At 38.5% G+C, this 24913-nt stretch overlaps 2 protein-coding genes across 2 annotated transcripts in view; one reads left to right on the top strand and one right to left on the bottom strand.

The window, feature by feature from the left end:
* LOC111262083 (uncharacterized) overlaps positions 1-24913 on the top strand; it is a 192274-nt gene that overhangs the window by 162050 nt on the left and 5311 nt on the right. The gene's annotated exons all lie outside the window — the stretch shown is intronic.
* On the bottom strand, positions 1195-24798 carry LOC111262095 (uncharacterized). The gene is made up of 21 exons (XM_086968945.1): positions 24558-24798; positions 22699-23022; positions 21936-22123; positions 20747-20906; positions 19979-20166; positions 19693-19806; positions 15753-15894; positions 14187-14311; positions 11768-11871; positions 11525-11564; positions 9265-9439; positions 8745-8930; positions 7417-7511; positions 6396-6618; positions 6022-6222; positions 4722-5060; positions 3813-4086; positions 3199-3359; positions 2093-2275; positions 1702-1788; positions 1195-1545 (listed from the first exon to the last, which is right to left on the bottom strand). The coding sequence occupies exons 1-21, from the start codon at positions 24793-24795 to the stop codon at positions 1355-1357; spliced, it is 3738 nt and encodes a 1245-aa protein (XP_086825071.1). The 5' UTR covers positions 24796-24798; the 3' UTR covers positions 1195-1354.

Here is a 24913-nt window from a genome sequence, read left to right as displayed (position 1 = left end):
CGACCTATCGGGAAGCTCCTAAAGCGCGAATGGACCTAATGATATCGCGACGTTGTCGTTTTATTGACGTAAATATCGGTCGGGGGGCTGCAATAGGAAAATATGCGCCGGTCAGATCAAGAACCGTCGTAGCAATCGTCTCCTCTTTAGCTAAGGCTTTCACGAGGAAACAATATCCTTGATTGTAGAATGAATGATAGAACGTTTGGTCCATCCGACACTAGTCGACGTCCACACCATCGCTTTCACCTTTCTTGACCCGATTTTCACGACTGTTCATAATCGAATAGGTTTCCTAAATTAGACACTATATTCTAGCAGTGCAACAGAGAACGCTTTATCTCGTTTGAAATATGCGGTTCGGCACGAAAAAGTACCAATGAACTGTCCTTTTTAGCTGGTTGATGTTTTAGCTTTGTTTGCTAGATAATCTAATAACATATAAGACAGCACCTACCTGCTAAATCTACCAAATGCACCAAGGTACACTACACGTTTTTAACAGAGTAATATAATTTATTTTATATATATCGTTCTAGTACCTGTCGCAAGATGCTTCGTGTACATGATCATTGAAGCTCCGATAACCTATTTTCGCAGTTTTCTTACACTACGTATGCTAGGCATACGTACGCACGTACATACGTGCATACGTATGCCTAGGGGGTCGCAATACAATCTTTTAGAAAAGCTCATAATAAAAAAATATAGAAAGACATTGTTAGCCCGAAAGTCAAGAAAAAACACCTCGTTTTTTAGTCCACACAAGATAATCCATAGTTTAGTAAGCTAATAGTATTATGTAGGTATTTTGTTTGTTTAGTATTACACTAGATTGCTTTTTTTCTTATTATTTCGGTAGTGTAAGTTTTTATTATATCTACAATAAGCTCTGTCGAAACCTAAATGCTAAGTAAAGAATAGTTATTCCTGCATAAAAAATGTTTTTATAGCATTGTAGTGCTTAGACTACGTTCCTAGCAGCAAGAATCTTAATTATTTAACTGTAACATCCGCCGCAACCCTTACGACTATTAAACACGTCAATTTCAGTAATCCGTACGTTGGAGCTCGCCCTATAAGCTGTTTCTAATCGGTGGCTAATAATCGGTCAGCTAATCGGTGGCTAATTATTGACTAACAGTTGCTTGACAGGTTTCACTCACAGCAGGACCAACCAAACAGAACAAGGTAGACGGAAAATAACGTTTATTTATTGAACTTTATTTAAACACTTGACAAATCGACTCAATTGCAAAAGTTTAGACTATGATCATGTAAACAAATAATGAAACAAGCTCGATTTCAGTTATATACGTCACAAAAGTATCCAATTGATGCCGTTGCGTCAAAGTCAGATAGTATCAGCTTGATGATTTTTATTAGTAAGCGCATCAATGAGATAAAGTAATCGTCGTTTTCCCGACACGTAGCCGATCTTGATCTCTTGCGCTGATGTAAGCGTTTCTATAATGGTTCGTTTGGCTTCATTAATGTTTCGACACGTTACATTTTTGCCCCGTATGTGAAACTCACACAATGCACCTATGCATTACGAACATACCAATTTATTATAGAATATTATATGATCTTCTTTTATATCACTCTATCACTGAAACATTCAAGAACTTTTGCAACCGTATGTGCTTCGAATGTTTTGAATCATTTATGAAGAAGAAAACCAAGTATTGCGATACTTACCAGCTTGCAGGACAAGCCTTGCATATGGAAATTTGGCGCTCAAAACTTTGAGGACAAAATCTCTTTGTTGCCTGAGTATGTTCGCATCTGCAGATAAAATGAACACGAGGTAGTACATATTGTATAATGATATGTAATAGCTATACCTTAGAGAATACAAATAGTTCTGTTACAGCTGTGTTCGCAGGACTTAATATACTTCTTATTTTAATAATACTTACTTGTTTTATGATACGTATTTAAATACAGAATTTGTTGACGGACTGTTATTAATTATCCACGAATCATCTATAAATCAGTGTTATTCATTAAAAATCAAGTTTCGACTTTAACTGTGTATGAGGCACACAGCTTTCTCGATTTGAGACAATCGTAGATATTTAATACGTACATTTTGTATCATTTACTACCGGGGCGTTTAGGCGAACAATGATATGATATCCTATGTCAATAGACAGAAGATCAGGCAAAGTTCGAATCGTAACGAGTTCCCCGGCCGCGAGAACGGCAGCTCGATCCAACTCCAGCGACAACGCATCGTCAAGGGAAGACGAAAACACCAAAATGATAGAATCTAACAGAAAAAGATGAAAATCTATCATGTAATAATTTCAGTTCTACTGAGCAATCGGGAAGCCCATTGAGCATAACAGAACAAAACTACAAAGGCTGAACACGGACAGCCGAATGAGCTGCTTCTTGAAATGATAGCCTTCTATCTTTTTATTCGACTAATATAATAAAAATAGTATAACAAAACAAGTACACATTCAGCGCGACGCATCTAATGATGGGAAAAAGGTCTGCCACTTGAAAAAAGGCCAAAGATATAGAGACAGATATATAGATTTTACCTTGCTTCTTATTTGTCGGGTAGCACTTACTTTTATATGTAAACCTGGGAATCATGCGACACTACAAGCGATACTCCCTTCATCCATATCTATTTTCATGTGAGGCAATTTTTTTTTCTAACTGTACGTTTACATCTGGCCCAAACCCTCGGAATATGTTTCCACTTACACCTGTGCCCTAGGAGTAACCTTAAACGTAAGGCGTCGTTTTCATATGTTTGTAGCCGTTAAGCATTTCAAGGTTAACCCGAGACGAGATAAAGTCTGTCCCATATTTTACATATATTCAGGACAACAATCCCTTAGGTGCGTAGAGCTCTTCTTCTCTGTTGGTGATATGATACACATACTATGAAATGAAATAATAACACACCAGACGAACATGCGTTGTCTGAATTTAGATGAGAAATGTATGAATGAGACCAAATAGCTGGGCTCGTACCAATTTGTGCACGCTGACGACGCTTTCTGCTTAGCAGACGATATCACGTTAGCAGTGAAGTACTATTATCCTCTGGCCGATCACGTGTAATAATGGCTGCTAGCTAGTACACGTTTTCTTCTACAAGATTTCTTCGATGTGCGTGCTAGCGCGGCTATTATAGAAGGTTTGACTTTTCTCTAGAAAAAAAAAACCACTAACCTTTAGACTTCAACGAGTTAATGGCATTGCAGATACGCTCCCTGTCCTGTGCTTCAACCAAATCAAGCGGATCGTTTAGAATTATTAGCGCAGGTATTCCAATGAACGCCGAGGCTATAGCCACAAGTTTTCGCTTACTGTGCGATATCGACTCAATAGCCCTGCAGACACACGAAGAAGTCAATGGTAACACACAGCCACAGCCTCATCACAATACTCATGCATTACGACGGTTGTATATTATAAATCTTTAGCAAATACCACATATACTTGGAAAATGATAAGATGTGATAGGAAGTGTGTACTAAAGTACCTGTTTTTCAATAGCAAGCTCAATAGAGCCGAAGGCAGTGCCCTGTGAAATTTCTTATAAGCATTATATCGACTGTAACACCGACGGTCCTTCTGTTACGACTAAGAATCAGTTAACACTAATGCTAAGCCTCTAAATATTGTATTGAAAGGTTAGAGAGGCCAGGTCGTTAAATTGGTTGAAATTCGATGTCTTAATTTCCAACCAACTTCTGGGTCATAACTTGTTTGCTACAAGTAACTGAATCGCAACACTATCAACTTTAAAAACTGAAAAAAAAAAAAAAACATGCTAGACGTACATTTTTCGTACATCCTCAAGTCCAAAGACTCGAATCACAAGTTCGAGATGGTATCCTTGCCAGGGACCTGGAACTTCGCGAATTGTGTTGAACAGATTAAGATAATCTTCAACGATCGCTTGATCGGGCAATCTATCTGTACTATGAGCAACGCCGATTAGTGTACGATGCTTAAATTCGAGAGGAATACGGCGTCCGGAAATATACACCTCACTGCCATCGTCAAAGTCCAGAATTCCAGCAATGCCTTCAAACAAGGTGGTACGGGTAAAACCTAAAAAATATAACGGTGTTTAGACTCCACGGTATGGACATTTCCAATGTACTGATAAATAGCAAACAAATGTTCAGCCACCCCAAAATTCGAGAATTTCTTTCCATAGTAAATGAACTTTGGACAAAGTCTGGATTCGTTTAGAAGGCTTCCAGAATTAGCTAGGTAACTGCTACATCGAAATGTATGTAATCGTTTCAAACTCGACCTATGTAGTACTCTATAAGCTAGTACTATGCAATAGATGAAGTGGCAATATGGCTTGACCGAGAAAAATGCGATTTCCTAGATACAAGGGATAAACAAGATGGCAACGAATACAAAGGGCGGATGATACAAGTATTCTAGCGTCTTGTAGGTCTGTTGAAAACAACTCAGATAACTCAGCCCAACAAGATTTCTCCCGACAGCCTTTGAAGCAATACCCAAATGTAAGTATATGTAAGTTATATTTTGGATATCTTAGAAAATTCAAATGTCTGCTACTTATCTGTCAATCATTTGTAAGCGAAAGTGTAAGAAATAGTTTCAGTGAAGAAAAAATATTCATCGTGCAAAGTTAGTCAACGATACTCTGTCGCTAGAAACATATTACCCTGTCGTATTGTCCCCTATAAATAATCTGATAAACGCACCGCTCTTTCCTAAAACAACAACCAGTTCGCCAGGCTTCGCTGAAAAGTTGATATCTTTGAGCACGAAGTGGCCCTCCTCGTAGATGCATACATTTCTAAGCAATAATCCGTTCCAAGAATGAGGCTTAATTAGGTTTACGTCCTCTTTTTCTATCATACTGAAATAGTCACCATGACATTGTCGCTTCTGAAGGCGCATCTGGGCTGCTACCTCGGGATCATTAGCCCCAGGGCAGCGGGTTGTTTTTCGCAAGGCATACCGTGAAGACAGGATTTGTACGCTGTAGAAAATTATATGCAGCACTACGAGAATGACGGTACTTACTGTTCGATCCAGGCCTCCAAATATAAGAAAAGACAAAAAACATATGACCGCAATTTAGTCTAATATTAGTAGATATCAAATTAGTGATTTAAATCTTCAAGTACATCTAGATGTAAGTGTGTATATCTTTGCGCGTTTAATTTATGAGTCGATATTCTACTATCATGTAATGTTTTACAATCGATGAATCATTTTGATATATACGTACCCTAGGGTCTTCGTAATCTCACAATCGTTCATGTGACTGGCTGTGACATATAAATGGATAAATAGTGGACGCAGTTTTTTACCCTAGAAGAAGTAGACTATCTTCAGTCCGATCATGAGCCCTTTAAGTGTGTTAGACCACTTATAAATAACGCTTAACAATGGAGGAGAAGTTACCAGAGAGTTCAATTGCCTCAATTTCTACCTGACAACATTCCGTAAGTTCACATGTAGCCATCTAGTTGAACTACAAATTAAAACAGCGATATGCCTCTGGGTTTGTATCAGCTCACGAAATATTAATAACATTTGAAATTGGTGTATGCCTGTCTTCGTGCCATCAATTGATTGTACCTTCAGGCAAAAAATAGACCACGGAAAAACCATGCTAGGAATCGTTCCAATCTTGCCACTTGATACTGTAGAAAAGGAAGATTCAGTATCATTTTTGCTTTTTCAGCTCTCTATGATATACTTTTCGTTGAAAAAAAATATGTAAAATTAAACTATTCACGTACCTGCACGTAAATACCGGCAAGTGCCTTAATACCTAATCGTCATCAAGGCACCAGTGGATCTACTGAAAGCGTAATAGTTGGAATCGTGAAAATGAATTAAAACAGATTTTCTTTTTTAAAGTGACTACATAAGCCGGGGGTGTGCTGATTATACAGATATTTGTTTTAACGGTAAAGTGTTGTTCCTTGGTTGTCTAGGTGATCGTTTTAGTGACTTTGAACTAATGTGGTCGTTTCTAATTAAGCGTACCTGGCAGGTCTGCACGTAAATTGCTATATGCGTCGATGCTCCAAGCAAGACAGCTATGATCACCGGCCGGGCACGTATTTGCGCAACAATGCTTAGCTAACGCCGGATAGTATGGGCAAATGATCTCGGTGATATCAGGCTTCAAACAAGCTTTGGAAAGGAATATCGATATATGCAGGCGGCGCAGAACGAGCACCATATCTAATATCGCAAGGAGAAACAGACAACACCGGAAAAAAAAAAGCAATTCTCATTTTCCAATAGGCAGCTAGACAGATAAGGTTAGATAATGGCATTAAATCCTAAACATCTACATACAAAGCGAACGATGCCTTCAACAGGATATTTAACCACAAGTAAAAGATTTTACGAACGGTACGCCGGTAGAATTACTGATGCTCCGAGTAGAAATACTGTAACATCGCACCCCATTTCATAAAGGAATATCTCGGCAAGGAACAGTAAAATGCTGACGACGAGATTGATCAGCAACAGCATCGGCAATAGATCATGCCGCAGCCACCGTCTGAGCGGCAACGTCGAAATAAACGCTGACGTAATGCCAGCTAGCCCAGAGCTCAGAAATACGGTCCCAACCTGAGAATTCAAAAATGCTTTCTTTCAGTTATCTTTAACATGTGAATATTATATCTCACATAATTTATCTGAACGCCCTTTTAGTCTGCCAAAATGCGCTATGTGATTTTTAGTTTCTGTCGTGAGTAACTTATAGTGAAAATAATGAGCACAAATAGAACTAGTCAAACATGGAAATAAGTGGATCCGCTCGGTCCGATCCATTAGCTTGAGACACGATAGCACTGAGCCATAACCTTGTGTGCGTATAAGTCGGATGTAGCAGTAAGATAAACGTAAGGATTCCCATTTGAGGCAATGGTTAATTGCGATACTGGAGAAGAAAGGTGGAACGTGGCAATGACAGGCAACTTTAAATGCTCTGAAATGCTTGGCCATGAATCTTATTCTAGTCATTATAAGAGTCTTCATCTGACTTCAGAATCGTAGTGTATCTGCTGCTGCTGCTGCTATGGGCAGAGTCACAGTTTCATTATCAGAGAACACCGGTTGCTCGTTCAGACAGCTATTTTGCATCAACCTTTTGCATCTTTGTTACGTCTTCTTTAGAAAGCAACAGTTAATATGGATACGTATACATTTAAGGCACCTTAGAAGTGTAGCATACCATTACAATATTAGCAATTAGTATAGATTTACTAGGTTAGATTGATTTAACTGGTAGGTATGGCGCCCATGATCATGGCAATGAACCACAAAAATCTGCTGTCATGCAAAACTATAGTTTTGAGTACATTCATAACGGAATCCTCCGAAAAATCAAGCTACTAACGTCCAAGTATTCGAAAATTCACAGACCTTCATAGAAAAGTTACGTAGCATTTCTAAGTTCAGGAGGATTTTCATATGCAGCGTGACCATTCTGAATTCGAAGAACAGTAGTACAAGTCCGTCTGCAAATCAACGGTTCTTCTGCGTTACTTCCTTCAACAAGCGATCGTTCAGTAACTATGAAGGGTCGAAATGGGAAGCGTGTCCGCGGACCAGTTATTCTACATTAACTATAGCTCGGCGAAGGCTATTATATTTATTTAGTTATACGCATAAATCCAATTGTTCTCAGTAATTGTTATGTAATAGCTCTTACGGAAGCCAGTCATTATATCTCACAAATTAGCAAGTGAATTATTTCTCTCAAGCAAAAAAACACTTATCTGTAATATATACCAATAGTAAGAGACGCACTAAGTAATTTTAGAAGTATCAGGCGGATACCGCCACGAAATTTAAGTTGAGCTACTCTAAACCGGAGCGTTTGGATCTATGATAAGCCAAAGGGTTTAAATTAACGGTTGTTATACGTTGTCCTATGAAAACGCTTCTAGAAGTCACAGAAAAATCTAGGGTTTATCAAAAAGTTTCAAATTTTTGTCTATAAAGTCTGCTTGTTGGACTACTTTTTTGTAATTTCTTATCTGGTTTTTTGTTTAATTGTTTATTTTCAATTTCTTTTTAACTTAGACTAAACTTAGTCATGGCCGATAGAATAACTTAAAATATTTTGAAAGTAACTTTTTCAGAGCCAACTATGTCTAAGATAAGAGATTTTGCGCTTTTCTATAATTTTTCTTTTATGAAGCTGCGATTTTTGGTCAAAGTACCTCGGTTTACGATTGGCGTCAGGCTTCAATCTAACCGTCTCATACTCCGATGTTCAAATGCTAACATTATGTTAAGCGGCAAAAAGGGTTCTTACTAAGCTTTAGTGCCTAAATTACTGCGCCTTGGGCTGCTAGGTTAAGCCAGCTATTAAATAAGATGTGCGGAACATACGAAAAACGATTTGCACGTCACTCAGAGCATGGACTCCTCCTCTCTAAAAAAAGAATTGCTGAAAAAAGATGCCACAAGACAGCCATGTCTATAAGGACACGGTGCAACTTCGAAAAAATTGCCTAAATTGAACGGTTTGAGGGTACATTTGACGCTTGGAATCTCTAAACTATGCCTGTTGTTGTCACCAAACTACGGTTGGGTATGTCTTGTCATCTGGCAAGTGTCATCCTGTTTAATGTATTATAGCAGTCGAAGCTTGCATGTCGCATAACATATTCATGAATATAATCACATATTAGGTTATGCCGCATGTTAGAACAGCATATAAGGACGTTTCGTTTACTACGCACTTTTAATGATAGCAAATGTAATGATTCCGATCCAAAAGGCGGTCTTTCGAAGTCCAGCCTGAAGAAGGCGCGCCTTGTTGAAAAAATCGTGTGAGCAAACGAAACAATATATATCAATTGTTACAAGCGTCGTTGTAATGAGCAGGTAGCCAAACTGTGAGCTCCAAAAGAGGGCCATCAGGTTATCTGCAACGTTGATTAGGATATTCGCGATATTCTCATTAGCAAAACCGTATGTTTATGCACACTGAGCGATTCTGTCATGCTTTCTGTACATCTAGCGTCTTCAAATGAAAACAAATACCTCTACATCAGCCTGCACTTAAACTTGAGTCGCTGCCAGCTATAGTATTATAGTATATTATTATTATATATTACAGTATAGCTATATTATAAAGTAACAAAGGACTCGCACTTAAGCAATTTTCGGACCCTTTTGCGCAGGTCACTGAAGGCGAAGCAGAAAGTTTATTAGATTTATAGCGATAGAAGATTTATAGCGAATTGTAATGCCACGTACTCGCTAGTAGACGAATCAGGTTGCTATGTGAAGTTTCATGGTAGTACCAATTGATCCGATTGGCCGGCGCGAAGTAAGCATTGTATAGGCGGCCGAGAAATACGGCGAGATCACGCACATTTGTCACAGGTGCATGCAGAATATGAGTATTGTTCTTCGTAATCTCCAGACAAACCTGTTTAAGATAATTAACACAAGGCCTGAAACTTCTTAAAAACACGAGGCGTATCAATCTAATAATAAATGCATTCCACTATAAAACCGTTAATTAATTAGTAACTTATCGTGTGTTACTATGAAGCGCAACAGTCAGCCTTTTCTATGACCCGCAATGATTTAGCGCCACCTTCCTGTGGTAACGCTCATCTACGAAGAAATAACAGTTGAGCAAAAGAGAATGATGGGCCCTTACTATTAACCCTGGAATGTTTGGGGAAGTATGGCACCGATGTGCTAGCTAGCTTAAAGGATAAAAGGATTAAGTAGACAAATATGTTCTCAATTTTTTTAGACAAGTTCTATCCTGCAGTTGCAGGGATGTGTTCATAAATATACAAAAAAAGAGATTTTCGCAAGGTGCTGAAAATAGATTAACAGAAACATGACCAAGACGATTGGTTACCAATTCGACTGCGATAACGGCGTTTGCAGATAAATATCTGCATTCAACTTTAGACGAGACCCGAAGGAGTCTCGCTACAACGAGAAAACCCTTTGGACCTATCTGTATATCGACAGATCTCTTACACTTCTGAACAAACCCGGCAATAACTCTGACAACCGCTGCCTTAAACATCGTATATTGGCATCCTATGATCAACTTCTAAGTATATACATAGATTGGCCTTCTTGCGTATAAACCTGAAGCGAGACGAACTTAAGAGAGAATTTTTTACAATAAGCTAGGCAAAAAAATGACAACCCTTCCCTTAAGCACGAGCGGTTCCCTTACTACGACAATTATACTGTGAATCTAGAGTGTTGAAATGAACCAATCTGGCTCAGAACGTTTCTGTTTAGCCAGGTGACCTGTAAGTAGTTAAGTGGTACAAAAAAATAAAACAATTGTTACATAAGAGCGGACAAAAAGTATTGAGCCAATTATGGGTGGTTTTACATCAGCATGGGATTTTTCTCACGCCATTGGTACCCGTCGAATAAAATCCGCGTCCGCAATATTGAACTCTCATCAAGACCTTCTGTTCTGCTTATCATGCAGTACCATCATTATATCTCTAGATAACCCGTTCTTTGTCTCATTGCTAAATTGATTCCATCAAGAATGAGATATTTAAATAGTATAAACATGTATCTGAGCGGCACTATGAACTTGAAAGGGTATTTGAGAAAGGCAACCAGACACCGCAGAAAATGTGTGGCTCTACAACTGCTCCTATGAGGAAAAGTTGTGTACCTTCCAATATAGATCAAAAGTATATATGGAATTTACTGCAACCTCAATAGTTTTTCGGCCAAAACTATATTCTGGGCTTAGTTTTTAAGATCTTGCTTACATGCTTTTCGAGTCAATCCACTATCTTGTACAAGTTCTACGAAACACAGTCGTTCAAAATTACAGCCACCACAACAGAAAGCTCACAAGTGACTAGAGTCTTTCTTAAAAAGGTCTTCTTAATTGCCGGTAATTCCTAGCTATTTACCAATCATCCTAGAACAGCGTTGTAATGAGAGTTAAACCTAAGGTAAGTAATAAATATAAGTGTATGAACTTCAGCTAAAAAGAACCCAACCCGAGAGCATAGAGTAAATAAAAAAAAAAAAAGATCACAAGAAAATGATTGGAAAGTAGACAACCTGAAGAGATAAAACACACAGTTTTTTGAGGTAGATTCAAAGTGTTTGGAAACCTACGCAACCTTAATGTAAGACAAACTAAGGTTGATAGTTGCTTAGAAAGCCTGTCTTGCAATATTTCTGTACTTTTTAATCTAATTGGTATATTCTAGTACGAGCATTCGTAATTAAAAAGAACTAATAAGAATGAACTCATTCTCAGTTTCGCGAAAAATGAACCTCATCATTCCCTGAATATTCAGCCAAACTTTGAAACAATCTTTTTTCTGGATTACTTATTTTCCTTTACCTAATTACTAAACATATTACAGGAAAAGAACATGAAAATAATGTGTGTTTTCTAATTTCCGAGAGGTTTGCATGATCTTCTGGCAATTCCGTACGAGCTAAATCATATGACATAGATGAATATAGAAGAATAGAATTTATTTGAAGTTCTAAATACCTGCCCTAACTGATTGGGTTCGGACGACACATTTGGCACCCTGTGATGAACGAAAATAGACAGTAAAAAGTAAACATATTATTTTCAAAGGTATAATGCGCGTCTAGTGGCTATATCAAAAAGTCCTAATTAAACGTTGTTCGAGCCTCGTACCGAGGAAAAGAAGTAAATATTTTTTTAAACACCTAGGCCGTATGACATTCTTGAATTTTTAATTTAATAATTTAAATAAATTTAGTTTACTTAATATCCTGGAAGAGTTCCAAGATCCGATCTCTGTTTTGGGACCGAAGGTAAGATTCGTTGTTGCAGTAGACGCCCCACAACTTTTTATGGAAGCTATGCATCTGTAAAATAGATAATGCGTTTGTTCCGACCGGTTAGCCTCTTATTATCGCAAGAAATGTCAAAGCATCACTGAATATTGAGCACGACCGATTCCGTCAGGTGTTATTCTAAATATATAAATATAATCTTCACACTAACATGGAAACCAATATGAGAGGCACATTACTTTTAAAAGCAAATCGAATCCTTATTAGAATGTAGAATGCAACTGCGTGATCTCATCTCTGGGGTACTTGTTTACGAAAAAAAACTTTTTTCCTTTTAAAGCCGTGGAACGAACTTCCTACGAGCGACCTTTAATGGTGATAATGATTTAACTGCAACGACCAAAAGAGTATCTTTGTTCAGCCAAGCATATTGACCACAAGCCCGTAATTCAAACAAGCGATTACCAGGAATAGGCTATATACCGAGTACTCTATCGGAACCCGATCAAGCTTTAGCGGGCTGTCCGTCGATAAAAGCTTACGTTCATTCGCCAGTTGTCTCCAAACAAAATAATAATGAATTTATTACGGCAAAATTTAAAAGAAGATCAGCTGTTATCTAATTTCTCCTTTCTGGGCGAACCCTCTATTTGTTTTCGAGCGGTTTTTCAAAAAAAGGTAAAAGGACAATTTCCGTGAGCCACACCAAAAGATCTTAACAGGCTTTCAGGTTAAGGACCTTGAAAATTGACCAAAGTTGCTCGAAAATAATTTTTGAGACTTCTCGATCTTTTATACAGAAACTAAGTGCAGTTTTAGGCAGGATAATATAAATTGCCGGTCGAGTCGTCCACGCAAACTCAGGCCGTCATGTTGAGCTTCTGCACCTGTCAGACTCTTGGCCTGTTATCAACATAAAATCTAAATCCGTTAGATTGTAGCATGTCTGAACAACACTCTAACGAACGTTCACTCAGCAATACCGTTTGACACAAAGCTACTGGATCATATCATATAGATCTATATAGATTATATAGGCCAATATAGATCAAATTGGAGAAAAATATTTTGAAAATAATAGTGAGTGATTTCTGATAATAGTGAGTGGAAAATGTAGCAGCAATCAAATAGTATTTAGCTTGAACGAACACGACCCGCAGGCGTGACAACTCTAGCACCTTGTTGAAGTATGTGTTTCTGTGTCAATAAGTTAAGAAACAACTTGAAAGATACGAAATTTCTGGACCATTTAATAGAGGCTCATTGAATTTACAATTTATCTCAAGAATAGTGGAAAGGCTGAGAAAATATTTAGTAAAAATGTACATTTGCCAGCGTGACCTGTTTTGATGGACAGCTGCTTTTGACTGTAGGCAGAAATACTAGTAAATTTAAGCAAGCCGATAATTTTTTTTATATATTTTTTATATATTTATATATATATTTTTTTCTATACATGTACAATTACGATGATTTCAAGCTGTGTTTAGGGCAGAAACTGCCGTGTGGCTTCATTCTGTTAACACTGTAGCAGTGTATGCGGAATTGTCTACCCTTTACAGTTATCTAATATGTCCAATTTGGAAAATGATGTTTATTATTATGAGACTCATTGGCCGTTATTAATTTTCTTAAATCACAATTGCTAAAATTGTTTCTATTAAACTTACAGATTTAGGGGTGCAGGATTGTAATAAATGACGGAGATAAAGGTCTCAATATAGAACACGCTTTAAATGCTTCGGAAATTTTCTTAGCATCTCAATTAACTCATAATTTTATTTTTTTTTCTAGATATGAACGGTTCTTAAAAAGTAGGAGGATAAGCATGTACTCAAGGGAAGAACATTAGATAAATAATGTTTAGACGAATTGCTATCTCATCTTGTTGATAAACGCCGGAATAACTACTACGTGAATACGCAGTGCGAGATTACGTGCGATTCTCTGCGCACGTAACCCGACTAATAATAGTCAGGTACCGGCGTTAGATAAAACAGGTATAAAGCATAGGGTACTGAGCAGAGACCTGTTCTCTTCTCAGTAACCTCTGTCCTTAATGTCAATATCGGTAGTTCGTGCTTATCGATAATCGACGTTCCTGTTTCCAGTAAATAATCGTTTTCATAATAGCTTAGAAATCGATTTTTTTTGTTACGTTTTCGATTATATATTTTACAAAGCAATTTTTTTATTGAAATCGTTATTTGTATTTAGCTAGTATCCATAAGTTAACTGGCTAATGTAAGATTTGAACTGAAAGAAGAAGTTAAAATAGCTTTAATAAAGTCCGTAACTTGAGCAATTCACATACGCGTTTTAGCACAGACACTAGGTACTCTTTTGAGCTGTTCTAGTATATACAACAATAAAACCAAACTACTAACCTGTGTTATCATTAATAGATCATGGCCGGCGTGAAACAACAGGCAATCAAGCAAGAATAAGATGCAGAGAAGTATCATTATATTTGGAAGCAGACCCCGCCGAACAAACAGAAGTGTCCACAAATCTGTCACGAATACATCCAATTCAAACACATCATATCTACATGAAATGATTTCCAACAAAATCAATATGTATAGAATGAAGCATAATGGTAAATATTTTCGCTAACATTGGGCGTGTCAAAACGTGCAGAGGTCATTTATTTACACCCTTGATTTTAGGGCTAATACTTAAGGTGACACGTATGTATTTTCCCTTTTTCAAGACTATTTTTACTGTCGCTGTATGATAACACAAATGATACTAGGAGTCCCAGAAGATAGAGAACTATCATCAACGGATACGTGCAACTGAAAATCGATGAGCACCCGATAAACGACAGAACGAAATAGTTGGCCACGATCGTTTCATTCTATGGGGCCCCTCTGTAAATCCGTGTCGTTTCTTTCTATCATATTGGATTCGGTCCGAACGAGAAAGCTCTAGGTGGAATCGGCAAAGCCGCTGAACCACACGCACCCCCCCCCCCCCGGTTAAGTCCTAGCCGTCCATTGATCTTCGGCTGATTCGGATGCAAACTGTCGGCACTGCATTGAAAACCAGATTATACCGCTTAATAATATGAGTACGTTTCTAACCAACAACTGCCCCAGCTGATGTTGTTGTAGCTAACTCTCTTGTTAAATGCTGATTATCGAACCTGTTACGTGCGCAGTCGCTAAAGCTTAGTGAAAGCCGCTGGGCAAAGTGGGTTGGGCGGGGAGGCATGTCATAGATCGCTGCAGGGCCAGTGTTTCCGGCAATGCTCCCTCTGTATCTCGAGTCGAACACACGTGCATACTCCATTAAAACGGAGAGCAAAGAGGCGCATGATCGCTACAATGGCGTTTCTACGACGGATAGAACTCGAAAATTACTTTTCATACTCGCACATTATGCTTTCTGATTTCGGGAAAAGGGGAGTTTGCCAAACTACCGACAAGATTGCCGCGTCTAAAAGCGTTCGACGGTTACCAGATTTAGTATATAAAAGCGGTGGATCTCTCTGACATTAGAGCTCCACGACGTGCCACGCCCCGGCACGACTCGCAGCGGTCCCTTTAACGCTTGTAATGGCGCCTTACCGCTGCTGAGGGGTGTCTATTGACATATGATTAGCTTGAAAAAAAAAAGGTGAGCTTTTTTTTTGCGTGCGATTAACGTGCGATCGGATATGCAAGTAAATACATCGATATAGTGACACAAGGCAGTGAGCAGTGCTTCCCAAGCTATCTCGAACAACGGCTTTAACGAAGCGGGCAACGCTGTTATCAATCCTTACGTTGGACAACCTGATCGCTGTAGACGTACAGGTGATTAAAAGTTACTTATAGTGGGTTATTTACTACCATTTTTAATTTCATATTAGCATGTTAATTTTAGCAAGCATTTTTAGCAAGTTAATTTTGTGAGGGACTGGGTCTGAGTATATCTTCGATAATGGCAAATATTAATTAAGCACTCACAAGCCGTGCATTGAATTTGGCTAAGCACTGTTTCAACAGACATTCGGTCGCCGAAATCGCGCAGTCCTCTCTTGCAAAAGTTCCACTTATCTCGTATATTACGATGAATTTGCCTCTGCTCTCCAAGAAGCGCCAAAGTTACCTGTAGACAAGTTTAGGGTGTGAAGACACGCTTTAATGTACTGGGAGTCTTATGGTTACCCCTGCTATGCCGCAGAAGCGCTTGTGTTGGCATAATTAACTATTAGATCTGGCCATGAGATATATTTGACCTCGTCATATTAAGAATCAGCTTATGTTAAGAAATTCATCGTCATAGAAATCACATTTTTTGGAGAGAGCCTGCCAACAATTATAACGGATATATAACGGCGTTGAGTACGCTGACGCATCTGATGATATGCCACAGCTGCATCCTTTTGTTTGGCCATGTGCCAATCAGATTAAGGGAACAAATGCCTAAGCCGACGTTTCCGGTAACAGCTTTCTGCTCCGTAGTGTTCATTTTATGTCCAGGATTACGATCTGGTCTGTTGTTCACGCTTCTAGGCGATCTACTATTTAGTCTGAACTGTTCTCTTTGGTTCCACTGTACATTTGACATTTGCTGGCTAAAAAGAATGGTCCGTCCATACCTCTGCAATACACTCTATTGCTACGTCTTTGTTTCCTAATTATGGTAGCATTTAGCGGCTATATCACAGTGATTTCGATGCGACCTTTCATTCGTCGCTAATTCAATTCATTTTCGCCAGCATTTCTGTATCCTGATCAATTTTGAACTTCCCTAGCACCGCGTCAATCCGGTCTCAAGAGTTTCCATTATTGTTACTATAGTCTTGCCGCATAGATCAAATCTGAATTGGCCTGCTTATGTGGCTATGAGACGTCGACGACCAGTGTCATCTGCGAACACTTATCTTAGACACGCCATAGATTACTCTTTTCCAGAAATTTCACTATTTTTCTAGAGTTTGTCTTTGTTTATATGTTTCGACAATATTAAGAGAAGCATCCTACCCTAATCTCTAGCCACTTTTGTTATCGAAACCAGTACATGAATACTAACAGCTCCTTTCCCGTTCACTAAAAGTGGTCGGCTTCTCCATTTATAGCTCTATTCTGCCATGGATGAGCTTTGTGACTAGTCCGTGTTGGACCGCATGTATTGTCATAGGTGGGTAGGATTTAAGGGTATTCATCCTGAATAAAGTTTTCCGCTGCGTTGATAAGGGCTACATTTCCATTCATGAACGGCATTTTTACATTGCTGTCTGCCGCGTACAACAGTTTAGTTTGCATATACACCCCCAAAATTGAGAAACTTATTCCGCTTGTCAGGGAGCAAATGAAAAATCAGGCCGCGCTGTCGTTTTTCTATTCTTTATATTACTTATGTGCAGATATTTTTCGGTCATATTAGGTCGATGCTACTTTGCCTTTTAATGTGGCTGGTTGTGGTTGTTTCTTAATTCTCCCGAGCGCTTTATCAGTCTCTCTCCTCTATGGATTGGTAGGGCCAGTTCAGGCGTTCCACTATGGTCTTTAAGTTCAACGCTATTTCCCGTAGGATTATTACCTTTAAGGTTAGGTATTTTCCGAAGTACCGCTTGTGGAGGCGCGGAATTACCACAATGATACGGTGATCAGTGTCATTGTCTTATATATGATTCCGGTGTAACTTTTTTTCTACCATGTTGAACTGCTCGTTAGTTAAGACTCGCTGTCTTAGACAACATCAGATATATATATCTGATGTTGTCTAAGACAATGCGTTGTTGATCCTTCCAGATCTTCCTTTGTACCGATTATAGTTAGTCCGACTTACCGTAAATGATTATAAGGACCGCTTTCTGTTGTCTTGACTTTTTGAGGAAAGCGAAACGCAGGCATTCCAGTTGTCTTCTGACATAATCTGCAGTCGTCGATTTCGTAATTATCAAAATCTATATAGTAAATAATTTTATTGATTCTCAACTCTGTATATTGGGAAGCTTCGTCTATATCTGCACACGTAGCATTCATATTTGAAGTGGCGACATGTGCGCGATCTCAACGCTGCCTATTGCTCTTTCCCCTTTTCCAGCTTTGCTTTCGTCCACTTGAACTGTACTCGTTGTCAACGCTACCTTCGTATACATTGGTACGTGCATACATATTAAAGCTGACCGTTTCTGAATGAAGCTCTATGTTTTCTTTGTTGTTGGTAACTTTCTTGCCATGCGTTATTCGAACCAGCTATGCTTCTGCTGTTATCCTTTCAGTTGCTGTCATTTGGCATAATCATTTCTTTGTGAAGGTAAAACTATGCTGCTCCGTTCGCTGTCGTTGGCGTTGTGTGACTTCTCTTGAAAATGGCGATTCCTCTTTCACATAAGAGCCATACGCCTCTTATTCATCCTTGTTAATGTTTATCGTCCTGCGAAATGTTTCTAGTCTTACATACACTCGACAACTTCGACTTGGTGTCCGCGCTATTTTTACGGCCCCCGAACGCGGTGCAGGGCGTCGTTTGAACTTGCGTGTTTACCGATATATGTTTGAAGCATTTGACTTTCTAGTTCTATTTCCGTCGCCCCCAGGGTACCTTACAGTTTGGAATATGGTCCATAGCTCTGAACAAACAACGTTCTCGGCAATGTCACAGAGCTCCTAAATTTTTTCGCTTCTTAGTATCTGCAGGCGCACGCCAAATCAGACTGATCCTGTAGGTGCAGCCGAAAAACTCTCAGGCTTATCGAAACGCAATATGACTCTCTTCCAGCTCCAGGTACGCTTTGCCCATTAGTTGCTCGGCTTCCCTGATAGTTCTTTGGCCGCTTTGTTTCGACTGTTTGATTCGTTATTCCGGTGTGGCTCTTCGAGCTTCGACGTAGGCTAGTTGTCCCGAGAGAGCAGCCATTTTATCATTTTTGCCATGTGTCCGTGCCCTCCTGTCCCATTTCTATCTGTAGCTTTGACAACCGCACTGCCACGGGAAGCGACCCCTCTGTTGATTCACTGCGCTGTTTGAAAACAGCTAGTACACGTAAAGGCTACGATTAACACCGTTACGAACAATAGTTTTCATCGAGATTTCTTCCGCTTCTTTCGGTGTGCTTTAATAAGTGCTCTTATGAGGTTATTGAAACTGTTTAAACTATAAACAGGCCAACTGGGCCTCTCGGGAGCAGATTCAGCCGAGGAGAGCGATCATGGTTCTATTTGGTCATCGGAGCAGAGGTCGATTCGCCTAAACCAGTGAGTAAAGCTGCCCGGTCATGTAAGAATAGGCCTAGCTAACAACAATTGCTTCACAGTGCAGAAATGAGAAGGAAGGAATACCTATAAGGTGCAAATGGCCTCAGTTTGATACAGTTACATGTTACACGTTTGTAATGCATTAATTAGTGTTCATTCATGCATTCAGAATGCATGTTCATGCATTCTGTATAACGTTTTTGTCTGTTGTCACCGTAAAATGGGCATGAAGGGCTATCTCGTCATAAAATATTAGCTGGGTTTAACGAATCAACAGCATACTTGGACAAACCATTACACTAGGTCGATAATAAGTATGGCGGCGCTATCATTATAGAATAATAAACAGATTAAAATCGTTATCTCTATATCCTTCGTATAGGAATCACTACCACCTTCCTGCCATACACTTTTTCTCTAACAAGAAGCCTGCTTTCCCATCTCGGCTTCGGCTACATGTCGTAAGTTTTTAAGAAGCCTGACATCGGACTTTCTGCATTTACATAATCATTCAAATAGTCACTTTACCACAGCAGCGGCATATATAAAACGCATTTTGATTGCGAACAAAATATATGGTAGTTGCTTTCAGTCACAAACTTCTACTTATCATGATAATATTTATTAACCAAGGATAGCTATAGCAAAAAAATATATATTCACAAACTCTGACGTTTATACAAACATCATTTTAGCTAACCTTCGTATCTGAGGCAGCTTCAAGGGCATTGTGAAGGGATGGATCCGCCATGGTGATCTTTTGGATGTTCAAGTCCTCCTGCTGCGCTAATAACGTGTCATACACTTCTTGAACCTGGTAAAACATTATTTTTTTTATGTGATTTAACTTAAAACCGCATCATCTATACGCAGATATAAGGTATGTAATAATCCTTAAGTGAAACTATCTAAAATATGAGTCTATTGACCGATATCAGTGCCAGAAGCAGTAACGTCTATTAACATTTGTCGCTATATAGATATACCTGATTGTCGGTTCCGCGCACTTGTAGTACGATGCTTTGTCGGCTAATGTGGATAGTTTTTACGCCAGTAGGAAACGTCTGGATCAGATCCAACAGTCTTAAATTGCTGTAGTTAGAGTTTCCTTGGCGTTCCTCATAGTTTTTTCTCGGTGGCAGGCGAAGATGCAAGACCATGGTAAATGGCATTTCTGCATCCAGAACCAAAACACTGTCTGAGGACGAGCGCTTACACAATTAATTCATGTTTTGTATTTACGACACCTACCTATATCGCTGCAAATGATCTGACTCAAAGAAATCAGGCGACTTCGTGGAGAATTTATAATATTGCAATCAATGGAAAATATTCACGAAGTGTGGAATAAACCAAGGCACCGAACGTTTGCGTCATGAATATTATATATATATATATATACTCTTTACCAAATAAAAAAAAAAGAACATTTACACTGAGAATTTTTTAGCCCTGTGAAAAAAATTTCTGTATTACATATTTATGGCATGCAGATTCCATACGGCATGGTCTTATGTTGGTACTATTGTATGGAATAGAAGTGTTGCCGATGTGCACTTCATAGTCGTGCATCTTACGAAGTATTCAAAACTGTTACATACAGAACGACTGCACGTTCTTAGGACATAACACAGTCAATCGAATAAACGCCACCTACATCATCACATTTATAAAGGATAGATCATGTTTGCTCGTACTCGTACCCTGACCTTTCGAGAACAGATGGTCTCCCATGACCTCCTTATAATACTCACCTAATAGAACGGACACTAACGCTGTCACCGTTCCGCTGAAGACAACTGAGCCATCGAAACAAACGTTCACGCGCTCGGACACGGATTCAGCAAATTCCGAATCAGTTGTGATTAATAAAACCGAACGTCTTCGAGCCTCACGTTGAAGTAAAACAACAAGCTGCAATTCAGATTTCAACGAGTGTGTCAAAATTGTACAGCGGTATATGTAATCCTTTTTTCGTTCAAACAGAGTTACCCTTGTAAAAATTGATCTAGCGGCTAAACGATCTGCAGCGCTTTTCCTCTCTGCTAAAGTAGAATATATATGATGCTGGCGCTAACAAAAAAAAAGATGAAATGAAAATTAATCGCAGCTTATTTACATATTAAGCAGAAATAGATATTACATATTTCAGATATTATACACAGTCACGTAGCAAACGTTTGATTTATGAGCTCAGCTAGTTTATTTAGGATTATGAGTCAAGGAAAGAGGTTGCTAGCAAAGGGCCATGCAATGAACTATTCACATGGTCTAATAATGTAGTTATTCCTTTTCCATGTAAAAAAAAATTGCTTCACTAGACTGTTTTTCATCATATTTACACAATTACATGTGTTGCATGAAAACTTTGTTCTCCTTTAGGAAACTTTGTCCTCCATAATAAAGCCTTGTTTCAAGTAACTGAGTTCTCCGCGTCAGAATAACTGTGTAATATATATATATATATATATATATGAAATTGCACACATTAATACAATACCTATCCATAAAAACCTGAAATGTCAGCACCGACCAGAATAGGTTTTTGTGTAGCTTGTACTTAAGTCGGACGTTTCGAAATACCCTACTACCTATATTCTCAACTCAATTATCTATGGGTGTACTTAATTAAAAAGGTAGGCGACAGATAAATACGAATTTAGTGCCAGGTTGTTCCAATAAAATGTGTAGGTTTATAGTATAACATCCGGATAATTTAAATTTATGGTCTTCTTCCAATTCGATTTTGCAGCTACGGTTTTAATAGTCAGTGAACAATGTAGTTAGACATGTTCATATATAAAATTCAAACAAACCAGTAAGTTGCGAAATGGTTGCAAACAAAATTGTATCGTACTGTGGTATAATTGGCTATAGTCGAAGTATAAAAAAAAGATACTCGTTTTGTGGTTCTCGCACACAGCGGAGCGAACGCATGTGTACCTTCTTGGCGTCTTCTGGGCTGAGGTCACGCGTTGGTTCTTCTAACACGACGACATCCGATAAGCCAAGAAGCGCTATACCAATGCACGCTTTACGCTTATCACTGTTAGAAAGAATCTCGAACGTCGTTTCTAATGGTGCCTTCATTTCGAGATCCTTCATGAGTGCAGAAAATACCTGTTGAGCATCTACATTGAAAGTCGAAGATTTCCATCAATGACATTTGAAAATGACACGGACATGATTATAATGATCTGTCACTAACATAGGATGCGGTGATATAAAATATAAAGAAATATTGATTTATTAAAGCGTAATCTTTAACGCTTTTCCGTTGTCCTGTTTGAGGCCAACCAAACATCTTTTAACTCAGTAAATAATTGAATTCCGGATAGCAAGTATTGAAAAGAAGCCATTCAAAACTTAATTGACAAAGGATTTAATTTCAATACTTGTATCCACAGAAGGTATATTAGCTCATCTGAATCAATGACTGTTCAAAAGGTAACGTAATACTATCTCAAAAATTTCCAGCAATACGCAAAAAACGGGACGGTAGTTGTTAGTTATTCTTATATCCATTAAAAAAGGTACCAAGCGACAAGTTTATTTCTTAAATTGGAGAAATAATAAAAAACTTCACATAACATCGTTTTGTTCTCGTTCATAAAATGCTCTCTTTGATTATTTTAAACGAAATAGCTTTTATCTCGTACAATACACAGCTATCTGGACTGGAAGATCAGCCTTATAGTAAACTTACCCGTTACATTGCGGGCGCTCATAAAGAACTTAACGTTGTTGGCAATAGTCATTTGATTCAATAAGAAGAAATTGACTGGACACACTGATACGTTGTTGGCAAGACAATCGGGGTCGGCAAGTTGACCGCAGTGAGTTACGAGCCCTTCGTATTTCGTACATACACCTGATAGAATAGCCAGCACAGCGTCACCTACATCACTGACGTCACCGACAAGCGAAACGATCTGCCCACGGGGAATTACCAGGGTAAAATTGTTTAACACGCGATATTTTTCAGCGTTCTCGTACGTGACACCTAGCATCGTCAACGACAGCTTCGTGCCTATTCATTCGAGAAGATAAAAAAAAAACAAGTTTAAAACCACGTTTCTCATTCATGTGATATACGTCCGCATTTACGTGTAAGCTCATACTCTTCTAATAATAATAGTAAAAAAATATATAGCTTATCTGCATACACAGTGATTTCAACACCTGGCCCCTTAACACCAAACCTGCCGATAATCGTTATCTCTAAAAGATATACGATTACGACAATCTGCTAAATAAATCCAACTTAATAATCAATTTATCACGAAAGTCGATAACTTTCATTATTAACTGACACATAGTTCAGTTATGTCTCTATTTTATTAGGATAGTTCAATATCATTTTTATTACTGATTATAAATTGTCTACTCAGTTTATGCAATATATATAGAGACACTAGGTTGATGGGAAACGTTTGCGTTATTTAAAGCGGTCCCTTCCATTATGGTGGAACTTATATATTCATTATCTACTTTTCTTAGGGGTCATTGGACTTTACTAATACTCAATGAAACATTGGGGGCACTTTCTAACTTTACGATACGCTTAATATAAATGCATCATTCAACTCTGGCACATGTTTACAATTCTAGCTGTCGGCTAAAATTAATTTTCGAGTATAGATTTTATGAATGTATCTAAGGCTTATATAGATAATATCGGTAAAGAAGGGTCCACAAAAACTGATTGAAAAAGATAGCTTTCCAGTGCAGCTATCAAAGAGATTGTCTAAAGCGATCATGCTAGTTTCGATCAATGCTAAAAGCTCTAGTTGTTAAATCAAATACGTGACCTTTTTTGTCCCTTTATAGAGACTTGTCGAAAGGCACATTTTCTAAAAGGATTCGAATTATTAAAGCAGGATAACAAGAAGGATATAGAAACAGAATAGAACTGCAGCGAACAGATACAACAAGAAAACATGTAGCCAAGCTATAGTTTAAGTAGACAGACGCAAATAGACATGATAGTTTCCGATACGATATGGCAAGTCTGAAGAAGCGTCTGGCTGTTTATAGCTTTTGGAAATTATTCAGTTCACATAGTCTCGATACCAATGTTTAATCTCTACAACGCTCGTATTAAGCCAGCGCATATTTATATTGCTGTACGGTTGACAAACTAGATCATAAATAAAAGTCTCCTGTATAAGTGTCATTATTTTAAACCTTGTCACTAGAACACTGCTATGTAGTGAATCGGATCAGAATCTCAAAAAATCTGGGAAAAATAGCTATCACGGAGAAAGTAAAAATAAATTTTCGCGCGGATGCGACCTTAGAACAAATTTTTTATACGGGTCGTGTCTTAGACAAACGATCATTCAAGATAACCCAGTGGCAATACAAATGCATAACTCTAAAGATTCAACATCAATTTAGAACAAAACTAAACGTAAGCGTTACGAGAATACAATAACCATGTGTATGTACATATTGCCACACGGTATATTACTTAACAGATTACGAAAGGAGACCGTAGCCGAAATTTTCTAGAGCGCTTTAAAAGGAGCAATAATACACTTCAATAGTTGTGATCTCACTTACCCTTGGTAAAAGTCTGGATCAGTGGCACATCGCTGGGGTCGATGTTGGGGGTTTGCCTACGACAATGAATTCTCCCGGCAAGAGTTGTACCTACCTCAGGCCGAAAGCTTCCGTCACGAATGGGTAAATATGCAACGATGATTGTACCGGTATAGAAGAACAAAGCCCAGAAAATTATAGCAAGCACTGCAGCTCGATAGCTTAAAGTGTCCAGTTTACCTTTTCCGGCACACGCCATGAAGTCAATCGTGTCTTAAACAGTAATAAATACCCATTACCACGCGCAATTCAGCACTAACGGTATCTAATTTAAATAATTATTGATTATGATATCGCGCACGTATCGTGTATTACAG

This window comes from Varroa jacobsoni, unplaced genomic scaffold, assembly GCF_002532875.2.
Source record: "Varroa jacobsoni isolate VJ856 unplaced genomic scaffold, vjacob_1.0 scaffold_626, whole genome shotgun sequence".
In the NCBI taxonomy this organism is placed as follows: domain Eukaryota; kingdom Metazoa; phylum Arthropoda; class Arachnida; order Mesostigmata; family Varroidae; genus Varroa; species Varroa jacobsoni.
The sequence above is the reverse complement of the archived record's forward strand: the minus strand, read 5'-3'. Positions and strand labels throughout refer to the sequence as shown.

Bases quoted from the DNA above. Each gene is read 5' to 3' on its own strand.
- LOC111262095 (XM_086968945.1), bottom strand. From the start codon at position 24,795: ATGGCGTGTGCCGGAAAAGGTAAACTGGACACTTTAAGCTATCGAGCT. The intron at 22,124-22,698 runs GTAAGTTTACTA...CTTTCAATGTAG, and splicing joins GAGCGCCCGCAATGTAACGG to ATGCTCAACAGGTATTTTCT. The intron at 11,872-14,186 runs GTTAGTAGTTTG...TCTATTTTACAG, and splicing joins ATCTATTAATGATAACACAG to ATGCATAGCTTCCATAAAAA.